Source organism: Parasteatoda tepidariorum, chromosome 1, assembly GCF_043381705.1.
Source record: "Parasteatoda tepidariorum isolate YZ-2023 chromosome 1, CAS_Ptep_4.0, whole genome shotgun sequence".
Classification (NCBI taxonomy): Eukaryota; Metazoa; Arthropoda; class Arachnida; order Araneae; family Theridiidae; genus Parasteatoda; species Parasteatoda tepidariorum.
The window spans coordinates 87,993,108-88,008,618 of NC_092204.1; the positions used below are offsets into that span (position 1 = coordinate 87,993,108).

At 25.5% G+C, this 15,511-nt stretch overlaps 1 protein-coding gene across 2 annotated transcripts in view; it reads left to right on the forward strand.

The window, feature by feature from the left end:
- The window catches only part of LOC107444933 (uncharacterized), a 51,129-nt gene that overhangs the window by 20,334 nt on the left and 15,284 nt on the right, over positions 1-15,511 (forward strand). The window contains exon 1 of one of the 2 annotated variants that reach the window (XM_016059208.4): positions 10,761-11,598. The exons of the other annotated variant lie outside the window; for it this stretch is intronic. Coding sequence (XP_015914694.1) covers positions 11,526-11,598 — 73 coding nt within the window. The 5' untranslated portion in view covers positions 10,761-11,525. Of the gene's footprint in view, positions 1-10,760; positions 11,599-15,511 lie in introns of those variants that run through there. 2 annotated transcript variants of the gene reach the window in all.

The following is a 15,511-nucleotide window of genomic DNA, read 5'->3' on the forward strand; positions in this document are numbered from 1 at the left end:
TATAATTCTTTGTCGAAAACAAAATGGATGTTATTTAAAATATACAATTAATTTAACTTCACTAAACAGTTATTTGCTGAATTTTAAAACTAAAATGCCAATAAATTAATCCAAATTTAATTTGGTTTGAAATCATTTTTAGGAAAAATTTAATTAAATCTTTACAAAGATATTTACTTATAAAAACATGAGTATGTGAGTAATATTTTAATAAGTTTGCAGGTCAACATAAATTTATCGAATTCAGATAATAATAAAAAATTTATTAAATACAATATTTTGAAAATGTGGAAACAAGGATGAAAGAGTGAGAAAGAACCTGAAATAAGTGAGGAAACTTAAAAGTAGTTAAAGAAAGCAGTGTAAGAAAAAAATAAATGGTACAATACAATAACAAGCGATTTTTTTCTAAATTTTAAAATAATCGAAAAATGTCGCTCCCCCTGTTATAAAAGCTCGATTAATCTTCAATTTTATTAAAATCGTGTACTTAATTATAATATGAAATCAAAAGTTTGATCCAAAAAAAAATTTTTTTAACTTTTACGCTATTTTATCTTACCAATAATTAAGTAATAGATAAACTGCTTGCAAGCAAATATAGAACTGAACTTAGAAGACAAGATATAGGTCTTGACTAAAAATTTTATATTTATTTTTTCACAAACGATGCTCAACAATGCCATGTATTTCTAATTTGAGACTCACATCGTTTTGGTAAAAAGATTTTTTTATTTTAATAAATCTATAAAATGAAAACTAGGAATTAAGATTTGCTAATCTCAAATTCAGTTCGTAAGTAGCATATCCTTCTTGAAGAGTTCTGCAACAACTTGAAATAAACAGTTCATTACAGATCTTGTTGACTGTTGAGACACTTTCACTATTTCAGTCATTTTCCTGGAAAATTGCCAATGAAAATTTCTCGATCGATAATCAACTGGTGAATAAGGATTTCATCAAATCAGTCTAAATTTAACAAGTTTTATCAAAACTAGTCAACAGATTTTAATTTATACTAAAAATTGAAGTCGTGTTATTTTCAAAACACTTCCAGAAATAATCGCCCCTTTCCTGGAAAAATCTCCAGAATAAGATTTTTTTATCAAGGTTAAATTCTGGTTTTATCAAAGCAATCAAAACTTTTGTCAAAACCTATCAAAATTGCCATCGAAATTTATCAAAATGCATCACAGCAACACATGACTTTATTATATATACTGTAAATTTAAATTTATTTTCATAAATAAAATATTTAATTTTTTTAATAGAGAAGTAGAATATGTTGAGCTAAGACGTTTCCTTATCCCAAACTTAACAGATATTAAACCATACTTCGTTATGCAAAGTAAGTGGGTTAAAACTACTTTTTAAAAAGGGAAATATTTTTATGAAACTAATTGTTTAATAATTTATTTATTTACTCAAGTTTCTTTAGCATGCAAGCTTTCTTTAACATGCTTTTTTGAACATGCAAGCTTTCAATTTTAAATAACGAAAAAAAAAATTAGAAAAAAACTAATTATATTAACTAGACAATACTTTTGAAAAATTATGAAAATTGTACTTAAAATTCAAAATATTAGTTAAAATAATTTATTAAATTTATTTTAAAAGAAAACTTACGTTACATTCTGAATTGATTAATTTTATTTAAACTTCATAAAAACGTGTTTAATTTAATTTTTAAAATTATTCTTAAAATTATCTTTAACGCTTTTATTTAAAAAATTTGAACAAATTAAAAGAAAATTTTAAAGCTCCCGCATCTTTATGAATTAATAAAGTTAAATTTTAATCTTTTATAAGCCTTTAATATATTATAAGTTTTTAATGTAACTAGAACGTACTTTAATTTTATGCAATCTGAAATATAAACTAAATGTTTAAACAATTTGAAAACCCTGTTGCAAATTACAAAGGGTATCAAAACTAAAATTCATCTTATTAGCATATCGTTCTAGCAACATATTACGAATGAAAACATCTAGCAATTCCCGTTTTGTTCCCACGTTAATACAATGAATACAACCAAAAATTCTATTCTCTACTAAAATAAAGCAATGAAAGTATAAGTTTTTGAACATAGTTTTTTCATGAAATAGAAGTAATTTCAATTTAAAAAGTAGACCTTAACATTTAATATATAATCTAATTTTCTAAATGTTTTTTTACGAAAAATGTTTGCTCCATATTTTATTGTTCTCTTTATATTTTTCTACAAAATCAGCTAAGTATTTCTTACATTATGTTAAAGTCATATACTAATATTACATTATCACTAATCCTCCCTTATCCAATTTTTGATATAATTTCACAAATTTTATACGTAAATAAATAATTACTAAGAGCTTCCAATGCAGCTTGTTGCGTTCACTAAACCTCGTAAATTTTTAAATTTCTACGTTATTCTTCAATAATTTTATATTTCATCAATAAAAACATTTCATTCTTTATTAATATCGACAAACAACTAAAATATCCTAATATATAATGTAACAACCACCTTTTTTTTAAGTAAAAACTGCAATCTGTTTTAAAACTAAATTTTTATTCTGTAGAAATTATATGCAAAATAACACTTTCTGTCTGAATACTTTAATTATAATACGTTAATAATTATGTGTAAAAATTTTTATTTTGCAACTTAACAATTTCAAAATGCATTTTTGTCATGATGTAAAATAATAGGGTGACAGTGGTGTAAACAACTCTTGTTAATTGGCATTTCTTTAATAAAAAATACTAAGTTAAATTAAAAAACAGTATACTCATATTGAAGCTGAGAAAAAATTACTACGATTGTACAAATTTAACGCATTTTTTTCCAAAATTTTATTTAGAGGGCATTGCTATTGGGCACCACCATTAAGAAATTCCTTGAAAAAATTTCTTTCTAAAGGAAAAGTGTTTATGGAATTTTGTTGTTATTTGTACTACAAAAAGGTGGACCTGCCTGAACGTGACAATAACAGACACGTATTTTACACATTTACGTGTTTTAGCATGTTTTTATTAGTTCGTCGCTTCTAGTCTGCTTAGTGCCAGTCTTTGAAGAAGGGGTATTTTTAACATTCAAAATAAAGAACCTTTTATAGCTATAATATTAGTAAAAATTATCAATTTCAAATGCTGTTAGTATTTATAGAAGCACTATTGCTTCTAATTTTTCACATGCAAATTGTTTTTGTATACTTAGCATTGCTTTTAAAAAAAACTAATAAAGAGATCGATGCCCGGTGGCTGAGCGGTAGCGCTTCGCACTGTCGTGCTACAGGTCCCTGGTTCGATCCTCGGGCCGGGCAAGGTTGACTCAGCCTTTCATCCTTTCAGTGGGTCGATAAATGAGTACCAAGCATGCTTGGGAACAAAACACTGGGGGTTCCGCATTCGGCTGACCACCTGACCGGAACATCTGCTCCTGCACCCCAGAGCCCAAGGTCAAGAAGACTGAGATGGGCACAATAAGCCTTGGTCCTCTATGGGCTGTCGCGCCACTGAGTTTAGTTTAGTTTAATAAAGAGATTAAAGAATTTTGAAATGATTAAGTTGTATTGAGTTCCTTAGTTTATTTCAGAATTTTATTTTAGAAAAGGATTATTTAAGTTATTGACCTGGTTTCAGAGACATTATTTTAATTCAAACAGCATCAATTTGTATTAAACTACACTGAAACATTTAATGTAGTTTAATACAAACTTATTTAATTAACTTTCACACATGAGATACCTTACTTAACACAAGATTGCCTTAAGAAAGTCATTTCGACTGCTTTTTAGTTTCAATTAGAAAAATAATGATGATACAATTTCTAAGAATTTTGTGACTTTTTGTACAATATATAACTTTTTTTATTATTAATATTTACTAATAACTTGTTATATAACTGCAAATAATATCAAAAATATTAAAAATTAATTTTAAACAAATTTCTTAATACATAAGTTATTCTTTCACAATGCAGTCATTTTTATTGCTTTTGGGCTATATAGGTATTTCAGTCTTTCTAGCGTTAAATAATACGCATATAGTATTTCCAAAAAAACTGAAACAATTTCATAACTTAATAGTGCATTTCTTAATAACTCAGCCGTTAAGAATCATTTTTAAAATATTTCTTTTAAAAGTTTTGGAAAAAAATTTTTTTGATTTTTTAACCAATATACGCAAAAATAGCATATCCAATCATTTTTCTCTCAATATTGAAAATTTGTAAGCGATGCCTAAGTAGCAACGAAAGAAGAAGAAAAAACAAGTAAAAGATTAGATATTTACAGATATAACTCGCTAACATTTGCATTAAAATTTTAAAAAGTATAAAGAACTAATTTCTAGTTTGCGAACGAGATAAAAACATTCTATTTGAATTGATATAATGACATGAGGTTATTTATAGTTAACGGATAAAATTACTTTTCTTTTAGTAGTTCTTATTATGTCACACATTCTTATTCTCTTAAATTTAATTTTCGTTTCATGTACAGTTCAATTTTATAATTAGTTCTCAAAGACTATTTTGTGCTAAATATATATTCGCAATCATTTATTTTATTTTCTTATTAGATTCAATAATTCTAGAATATTCCCTGAATGTATTTTTCTTGAATGTTCAGTTAAATTTTCGCCTTATGTTATAAATTTCAATCACAAGAATTATGATTTCCAAAAACTCGAATTTATATAATTTTCCTCAATTTTACTCTTACAAGGGAAACTAGGGAAGTGTGACTCGCCAATTTTGAAATAAACTAGTGGGATGTATGCCTTATGAGGAATAATTTTAGGGGGCAACATTCGTTTCGGCTAATAGGAGGTCTTATGAGAGATAAAAAATAATTAAATACATAGAAAAATCGGTATTTTATTACTTCAATGCTCACTATTAGTTATTGTAATTGTTTCATACTCCAATTAATTTTAAATTAATTGGTTAATTAATTAATTTGCCAATTAATAAATTAATTATTAATTGGTTTTTAATTTCATACACCAATTAATTTGAAAAATTTTAAAAAATTTTATGTCAATTTTTTTTTTTAAATTAATCTAGCAGGTTTTCCTGAAAAACTACAGATATATAAAATTTTCGAAATCAATTTTGACAATAAGTATGCATTATATAGTACGTGAAAGTACCACAAAATTAATTGGAGTATGAGATAATTACAATAACTAATAGTCTGCATTGAAGTAATAAAATACCGATTTTTCTATATATTGAGTTATTTTTTATCTCTCATAGGACCTTCTATGGGCCGAAACGAATGTTGCCCACTAAAATTATTCCTCATAAGGCATACATCCCACTAGTTTATTTCAAAATTGGCGAGTCACACTTCCCTAGTTTCCCTTGTTAGTTGCATAAAATTGTACTTAGAAACAATATGCACGCTTATGTCTCACTATTAAATACAACTATAAAATTATTAACATAAGTATAGAAATGGTATTTTCAGAATAAAAATAAAGCTACTGAACTCCAACAGGCTCTCTTAGTAGCTAATTCAATTTTAAAGATTCAAAAATATTTCCTTTTATGAACTTAAACTTGGTTCCACAATTCTAGTTTTTGATTCAATTGGAATATAACTGATACCTTATCATGCTGAACAGCAACTTAATCCACAAACATTTTTTTTTTAAATTTGTGTTTAATTTTGGTAACTTTTGTTTAATTTTTTATATTTGAACTTTTAGTTAAACTCGTTAGATATTTTTTTGACAACGAGATATCCTAGAAATAGTGCGAAAAATTTATTTCTAATATTGCTTCAGAATTTTAAATAGTTATTTTATATTCATCAAGAAATTATTTTTATGACTCAAAATTTTCAAATCAAAAACGATTGTCAATGGTCAAAATCAAAAATGTAATAATATCAGGGAATAATATTCAGAAGCGATGATAAATAAATTTTGTTGCTAAATACAGTTGAATATGGAATAAAAGAAAAGGAACAGATAAATACCGTTATAATACTTATTTGTTTCATGCTAAGGACAGGAAAAGATACCTGTATCTTCTTTGTTTATCAATCATTATATTACTTGATTTTTCTGTTCAATAAGATAGCGTAAAATGGTAACTCGCTAATCTTCTTTTATAAAGGCATTCCCGCAAAAGCCCATTGTGGTCTTAGAGGCCATGGAGGTTAAGGTTCCACAATTTTGAGACCAAAAGCATGAATGCGGTGGTAAGGTCAGCATTGCGCGCAGACCGCATTTACTTATACAGAAGCATAAATAAGAAACTCATCAAGGATACTTTTTGTGGTTATTTTTCAAGGATGTGTTTAAGTATTCTTGATAAGTGATTCTAATTATAAAAGAATATTTCTAAACATCTTTGACTAAATAAAAAAGATAAATAAAAAAAGAAACTAATTAATAGTTATAAATCGAATTAAATTCATTATTTATTATTTTTGTCCTGATATATTGGTATTTTGTTTAAAAAGTTTTGATTTCTTCCAATAAACTGAATTATTATAGAAATATATGTCTAATTTAATTTAAAGCGTTCGTTTTAATAATGAAATGAAGCATTCTTTGAAAATTAAAACAGCAACATCAAATAATTTTGACAGCCTTATTTATCAAGAAACTTTTGAATTCACGTGCAATTTTCTTTCTAATTTTCTCGCTTCGTGATTTAATCATTATAATCTGAAAACTTCGTAAATAAAAGCAATGATGAAATGGATCGGGTGAGGTATATTGCGCTCTCTTGCTCAATTATTCTTACAGAAATACCTATCTTCATAGAAAATACTTATTTGATCAATAACCATTTCACTCTAAATTTCACAAATTAGTTTTTGTCTACAAATAGAAAATACTAATTTCAGTAAATTTTTATTCAGTCTTATTCTGGCTCTGAAGAAAAATCAATGTAAAATAATGGTAATTTATAATATATTTTATCCATATTAATAAAAGGAAGATTCATGAATGGTATGATAAGGTGGCGCTTCATTGAATTGGTATGATGTAACTTCCTGAACCCACGCGTTAGTTGTGTTTAAAAGTTTAGCTTTTCGAACGAGATTTCGAAAAACCTAAATAATGTAGCAGTGGGTCCCTGAGTAAAATTTTACTGAAAATTTCCTGCTACGCACTATTCTTCATTCAAAATTACATGAAGAAACCGATTTCTTCAGGTAAGAAAGTTCGGGAAAAGACGAGATTAATGTTTAGAGGGTTAATTAATCTTTTAAAATAAGTCTTAAATATGTAAGTAAAATATTTTCTTTTTTTTTTTTTTTTTTTTGGTTAGAGCTTTCAAAATCGTGTTATCCTTTATCTAATAATGTTAAGTCACCGAAAACAGATACAAATAATTAAATTATTAAATAATGAAATAAATAAGTTATTTTATATTTTTAAATTATTACAGAATATGCCATTTAGTTTTTTATTTTAATTTTTACTTTCTGCGCATGGTTACGTATTGTTAAATAGTAGCGATTTTTTATATACCATGTACGATTACTTTTCCCCTCCGTCCAAACACGTATGCAGCAAGATGTCATCAAAATCATGTATGCAGCAAGTTATGCATAATTATAATTAGTAAAATATAACACATTTTGCAAAATTTTACTAGCGATTAAAATATGATGCTACAACCCTCATTAAAATATTGCTATATCTCACAAAACAAATTATGCTATTTTAAATTATTTTTCAAAGCAAAATGAATCAACTTTTATGCTAAGACATGATAAAAAATACACTGTGTATTAGTAATTGCTTGTTACTGAAAGCAAGCATACTAAAATTAAAATAATATTTTAAAATCAGAAAAAGAAAGAACCATAATAAAAACAATTAAATTTATGAAAAAAATTATATCGTGATATCAATGTATAGGTTTTGAGTATAATTCCACAAACGAGATACAACTCATCTTGATTCAACTTTTTAATTTCCTTTCCACAAAACTTCGAATGGTTCGTTTGAATTTGAGATTTTGAGTTTACTCTACTTTTCCCTATTTCTTTAAAACAAAATTTTTAAAAAAAATAAAAGGACTAAAAAAATTTATTTTACAAAACAAAACTAAGTTTGGAAAAAAATCCTTAAAAAAAATTCGAGAAGAAACTGTATTTGATCAGAAACGCTCATTGAGATTAAAACATTAACAGATTACTTGCAAATCACTGAGAAATTTAATTTTGAGAAAACGTTAATTGACATGATTTTCAAACCAACGCCTAAAATAACTGTTTCTTTTTCACTCGGCAATTGTTTCGACTAACACAAGAGAACAAGTAAAGGAAATAAAAATCAGAAGTACAAAAGAACGAAAAGATCTATTTGTATGCTCTTAAACCTCAAGTGGAAGCTTTTTGTGATTTCTCTTTCTGTCTCTGGTGGAAAGAGAAAACTGATGATTTCAGAATTTATTGAAAGAGCGTAAGAATTCAAAATAACTGTGAGGAAAACATATTTTCTCTTTAATAAACTATTTATACGTTTTTTTCGTTATTTACTTTTCTCAATAAATAAATTGCTTACACGTCTAAGCAACATCTTAACATAACAATTTTTTAATCAATAAAATTATCATCTCAACTGATTGAAAATTATATCCTATAATTTTAAACTTAGACCTATGTATAATTCAAAGATATAATTCAAAATGCATTTTCATAGCGACTTATTACAAATAAATTTATTCAAGCTTATTCGTAATCAGCCATAAGAAATTTTTAGCATTAATTTGCAATTTTATAACCATACCATGCATTGCACAAACTTTATAATTCAAATCGAGTCAAATTCAGTGAAAAGTTCGAATTATTTACGAGTTCGAAAAGTTTCGTAGATGCTGCTTTAAAATTCAGATTTTTTTTTATGTTTTTTTGCAACCAAATGTAACTTATACTATAAGTAAAGTAAGTTTTTGCTATCAAATGTGTTTATAGTTAACATCAAAATCAATCAAAAATTAACAATAATTATTATAAAAAATTTAAATGAATTATATTCACGGAAATCATTGCATAATTTATTTATTTTATTAAATAACTAAAGAATTAACTATTAAAAACACATTCTATTAGCTATTTAAGAGGTTTCATAGCTAATGAAGTTCAATTGTTTTTATTCTCACTACATCAAGTATTGAGAAATGCTAAAATTATTATTCTGTTAGTTTCTACATTGAAATACATTATTTCGTGAAAAATAACAAATTACATATAACAGAAAATTTCTTTTTAAAATAAAATATCACAAGCATTTTAAAGACAAATTATTTGATATTTCAAAAACAATAATATGATTATGAGGCGTTTTCCCTGCAAGACTACTAGCGTTTGTTTCTCCAAGTTTAACCATGCAGTACGTGAAAAGATATTGTAGAAATAAACTTCAATTTAAAATGTGATTGATAAGTTTAAAAGTATTAATTATTGCAAACACAAAATTCAAAAATATTAAATAAAATTTAATAAATTATTTAGACAAAAAATTAATAAAACCAAACTTTTTTCTTGATAAAAACAATTAGATTTATTAATAGTTTTCTATTTTTCCCTCTTTAATTTTAATGCTACATTTTATCCGATAACTTTCCATAATTTAAGTAACAGTTTATGAACGACATTGCTCTATACAAACGACTCAATTTGTACTATTCTATATTTATCACTATTAAGTTTTGTTTATAAAAGATATAAAAATCCCACAAGCAATTGGATATTTGTTTGACGAAACGTATTTATCTTAACAATTTTGTTTAAAAATAAAATAAAAACAAATTCTATAACTATTATGTTTTTTGCTGGATAAAATATTTTATTTCCGATCAATTTTTATAAATTTTCAAAGTTAAAATAAAAAAAATAATGTTCATTAATATCAACTATTCATCCATCAATGCATCGTTAAAAAATATTCTACGTTTACTAAAAATATTATTTATTTAAAATGAAAGAATTTATTTCTTAAATTTTGTTCCAAAAACAAAAATTACCACAGGAATTTGAGTATTTTCTGGATAAAATAATTTCATCTTGGTAAATTTGCTGTAATTAAGAGAAATTAAAAAATTACAAGCATTTCAATTATTTCTAGAAAAAATATTTCTATCTTAAACTTTTCATCGCAATAATTTAATAATTATTCTACAAAAATCGAATTTTTGCAAGTTCAAGTAGTTTTATCATAAGTTTTTCTTTTCATAAAAAGAAATAAATGTTCTACAAGTATTCGAATATAGTTACTAGATAAAAAAGACTTATTTTAAAATTTTAGTTATATTATAATGAATAAAGTCCTGTTATAAAGTTCTTTTAAATTAATATTTTCGTTTACTAAAATTGATAAGTGTTCTGCAAGTATTCAGATATTTGCAAGATAAATGTTTTTGTAACTAAATGTTGACTAAAATCTTGCCGGACATTATCTAAATGAAATAGTATTATTTAAAGAATTTTATTGCATTTAAATGAATTCACAAACATTCGTATGTTTATAAGAAATTTTTTTCATTTACAATTTTCATAAAATAGAAATGAATAAATATTATACAAGTATTGGGATGTTTTGTGGATAAAATGTTTTGTATAAATATTTGCTTTTCAAAAAAAACTAGGAATCTTCCAATATTTACTAAATGAAATAGTTTTACGAAAAAAAGTTAATTGGAAATGAAAACTTTCTAAAGATTGCACGCTGTTTGTTAAATATCAAACCATTTGATCTGTCTCAAAAATTCGCTAATTTTTTTAAAAAAATCCTTTATACATTGTTCTAGAATTAAAAGAAATGGAGTTTTAAAATGAGAATTAAAAATACTTTTCTATGAAAAAATATAAATAAATAAAAATTACAATCAAGAATCCCCCTTTTAAAAAAAACTGTCTACTAAAACAAAATTTATCTGCATATATGTCTCCGTTTAAAAAAGAACAACTCAATACTAGTACAATTTGCGTATCCGCATTCTCTTAGTCTGCGAGCTTCGATATCCAATTCCTTGAAGTGATGAGAAACGTTTTCTCTCCCACACACCTTTCTAGTATTATATAATGATTGCCGCAATGAAAATACGGTATCAATAATCCCAAAAAGGCCAAACTTCACCACCACTATAACCTAATTACTCCTATACCGTTAATTTCTCAGAGAGCGGCATGTTTTCCGCACTTGTGCCTGCGATCACGTAACCCATAACTACAATTTCCCACACGAAATTTATTAAAAAAGAGGCGCCAACATCGGCGATTTCAAGCCAAAGTTGTTCTTTTTACCGGCAAGCGTGTCTTCTCTTTGATGAAACGCGAACTACGGTGTGGTCTTGATATAAGAAGATAAGGCATGGAATCATGAAGGGACACTCTACTGTCATACGGTCATCAGAGAAGACTTTTTTTATACGGTCAGTGGGATCAGTACTTTGTACTGCATATTCGATTGGTCATTTCATACTATCAGTCTTTAAATATTTTGATAAAAAGTTTTTTCCTTTGAGGGTGCTGTACTTAAATTAATAGTTCGTGTTGATATTGTTGGTAATGGTGGAACAAGACAAACGTAAATGTCACCCAAAGTATGAAAACCGTAAGAGAGAAAAGAAAACAAAAAACGGTAAGAAAAATTATATATATTATGTTCACGTTTTGTACAATTTATAGTTTTTTTCATATTTAAACTCTATCTCAATCCAAATCATAACAATTGGTACATTTATAGTATTGATGCTTTGAATTAATGCATTCCAAACATTTTTTCTAAATAAAGAAAAATAATTTATAATAAATAATATTTTACAAGCAAACGCGTTCATATTTAGCTCTATTCGATTTCTATTATTATAACAAATATTTGTGTACTATTTATCAATGTATACATATTTCAGTTGTTTTAACAAATATATCTATATACATATGTATATATCTGTATACATGCTTCTCTCATCAGGTGGTTTGACAAATGTATGCATGTCAATTTAATAGTTTCATAAAATGCATACATGCATTTATTTTCAATAGTTCAAACAAATGTAATGTACATTATTTCTATTAATGAAGTAAAGAATTGTATGGCTATTAATATTTTCAATGAATACTAACAATAAATTTAAAGTGTACAATAAATTTAAAGTGGTTTCAAAAAAATATGAATGCTAATATTAATAACGATTTTAAAAAATATGTATTTATTATTCTTATTGATTATTTCAAAAGTGTTTGCCTCATAAACAAATGTTACCATAAGTTTTATTCGCCACCGAATAAAACTTACATAAAAATACTAACCCTGTGAGAGTAATCCAATATTTCTCTGTAAGTGTTCAAGGAATTTAGTTCTAAGCCTTAAGTAAAATTCTTTACATGTAATGATGTGTAAAACTTAATGTTGCAGTCAATAGTAATATCTTAATAATATTGAGTGTAAACTTACCTTAATCATGTATAAAAAGTAATCCACATAAATTGAAATTTGAAATTTCTTTTTGAAATTTTATACTATCTGAAACAAAAGAAAACAAAACATGCAGCTAACGTAACAATTAATATTACAGAAAAAATAAATGTAAAAAAAAAAAAAATTAAAAACAATCATCTCTAGTCTTATCTAGATCACATTATAATTTTGTATCTTACTATTACAATTAGCATCCATAATTATACAATTTCATCTCAAGGAAACCAAATTGTTTTTATAGGTTACAAAACAACACAGAAAAAATAATCACTTATATTCATATTATTATACTCAACAAGCAAAGCACATATCATTCATTGAATAAATATCATTTAAGCATTTGATACGCGTCAATTTAAACTGATTGCTTTTTAAAAAAAGATTGTCTAACCTAAAACTGGCTTAAATCTAATTTTATTTTTTGAAACAAACATGATTTATCTTTGTGAAACTGAAATATTCATCATCTAGAAGCCTAAATTCAAATCATATCGTGTGATAAGAGTCTGTCTTATTATGCCCGGTAACCCTAAACTCGCGGCTAAAGTAATAGGGGAAAAAAGACAAACTAGGTAATGATAAATTACTAATCCATCAATCCTTCCCGTTTCTGTCACATGAATGAGTAATTATTATTCGGATGAGAGCTGAGCGTTTTATTGCAGCTAAATACTATAATCATCTGCATACGAAAAGTTTTAATATATTCGTATGCTTTGTTTGAACGTGGACTGGGGATTGTTAAATGTATTCATTCGTTTTTATTTATTGATGTTAGATATTATTGAGGAACGTTTATGATTTCATCCAAAGATTATGTTTTAATTAATTTTAGCTAGTTAACATTAACTACTCCAACAATACTGTTTGTAACATATATTCTGTAATACATTTACAGTTATGAATGACATTTTGGTTTCATTACACTAAAAATGCATTTCCCTTCATATAAATATGATTTAGAAAAGAGTCATTCATCGCAATGAGTTTAGGAATTAATAACATATGATACTTTTTATTAAAAAATACATACAAATGAGAAATGTAATCAGCATATAAAACAAAATATACGGAATTGTTATAATAATTTTAACTAATTCTTAACAAGAGGAAAAGAAAAAAGAATCAAAGTAATTGAAAAAACCACTCGATTTAGAAAATTTAACTTTCATATTTTTTTTTTTTGTGAATGAAAAATAATATCATTTTTTTTTTCTCAAAATTCCAACGTTACCACAGTTAATTCTGAATTTCTTCTATGATCTTTGTTTCATAAATGTACATATTTTTTATAATGCTATTATTGAATAATATTGTTTTACATAAGCATTTACTACTCTTATAATTCAAAACAAAATACTTATGGATCTCATAGTTATTTTCAAATGTATATGAGAATGTTTTCAAACATTGTTAACTGTCAAAAATGTGCATATACAAATATGTTTAATTGACACTTTTGATAACGAAGAAAAAAGAATTTCTGGAGTATACATACTGAGGATTGAATATTAGATATAGTACAGAAGTAATCAAACTTGATATTTAATAGAAATATGCTTTCAATTTAGAATTCAGCTGTTATTAAATTTTGCATCAACATCATACGTCAAAATATTAACAAATCAAATATAAAAAAATATGTATTTGAATATATTTGAATCAAAACCATATCATTGATAACTAAATAAGTGAAACATGATTCAAATGTACTTACAAAAAAAATATGCTGATGCATTTTAAGAATACTTAAAAAAAACTAGTACGCACACTCTTAAGACTATGAAAGATTGTTTTTGAAAGTATTAAAAAAATCTCTGATATACAATTGAATTTTTTTACAATACTAATATTCCAAAGTGGATTAAATTAAAAAATATTATATGAGCTATATTTTTTAACATTGCTAAACAATGTATGTTTTAATAAAATTTAAAGTTGCTATAAAATAAAATATAAGAAAATCTGATCAAAAATAAAATGTTTAAAGTATGTTATCAAATATGATCTGCTATTTGAATTTTTTTTTAATTCCTAAAATTCCTATTATATATATATATATATNAATATATATATATATTTCAAAAAATTCATGTAATGTATATTTATTACTTTAGTTTACAAAGTAAAATATTTTTCTGAAATACTTAATTTGAACTCATGTTGTCAAAATATATAGGTTAATTTAAGGCTCGTGTCTCAGAATTATAAAAGAATTGTATTGTGAAATCTGAGAAGTATTTCTAATATCGATAAAAAGATCCTGTTTAAGAATTAGAAAGTAAGATGGCATATTTCGAGACAAAATACTTTCATTCAAATTTGGAGAATTCCAAAATCCTCTTCATTGAAAGAAAAAGTGAAGAAGCGGTATAAATTTGAATTTAAATATCCTTTTGTTAACGTACTCTTCGCCGGGCAAACGATCGCGAACGAAGCGCGAAAGTTAAGAGGTAGAGAATAAGAAAAAGAAAAAAAGAAGAGTTTATGAAGAGAAAGAAAAAGTCGCGAGCAGTAAAATAACAGTTTCCGAAAAATCTTCTAACGTGTACCCTTATGCTTACTTGTGAACTCAAACTTTTTCGCGCTTTGCTGATCAGATGGGTTATAAGATTTTTTAAAGAAATTCGGTTTCACTTATAGGGCGGTTATTCTTGTCTGGTATTCAGAAATGCCATTGTAACTTCGGCTGCGGATATCCTTTTTATATGGCTTTCCCTTCGTGTTTCTCTGGTGTCAACGGCTCCTATAAGAATTTCTCTTTTATTCAACTATTTATTTATTGAAATCTAAACTTTCTTTTTTTTTTTCATTTCTTTCTGTTTTACTTTTCTTAGTGTGCTTCAAATTATAGGTTAAGAATTTCGGAACTTTTTTTCTCGTTACATTAAGATGATATTTATTGTCACCTTTTCCAAGTTCAATAAGTAAATCTATTCTATAATAGACCTAAAGTGTATTTTTTATGTACGAAACAATTATGTACGAACAGTTTTTAAATTTCTATTCTCTTTATGGTAGAGATTTTTGAAAACTTGCAACTTACTTTTAGTGTTTATTTAAATTACATACT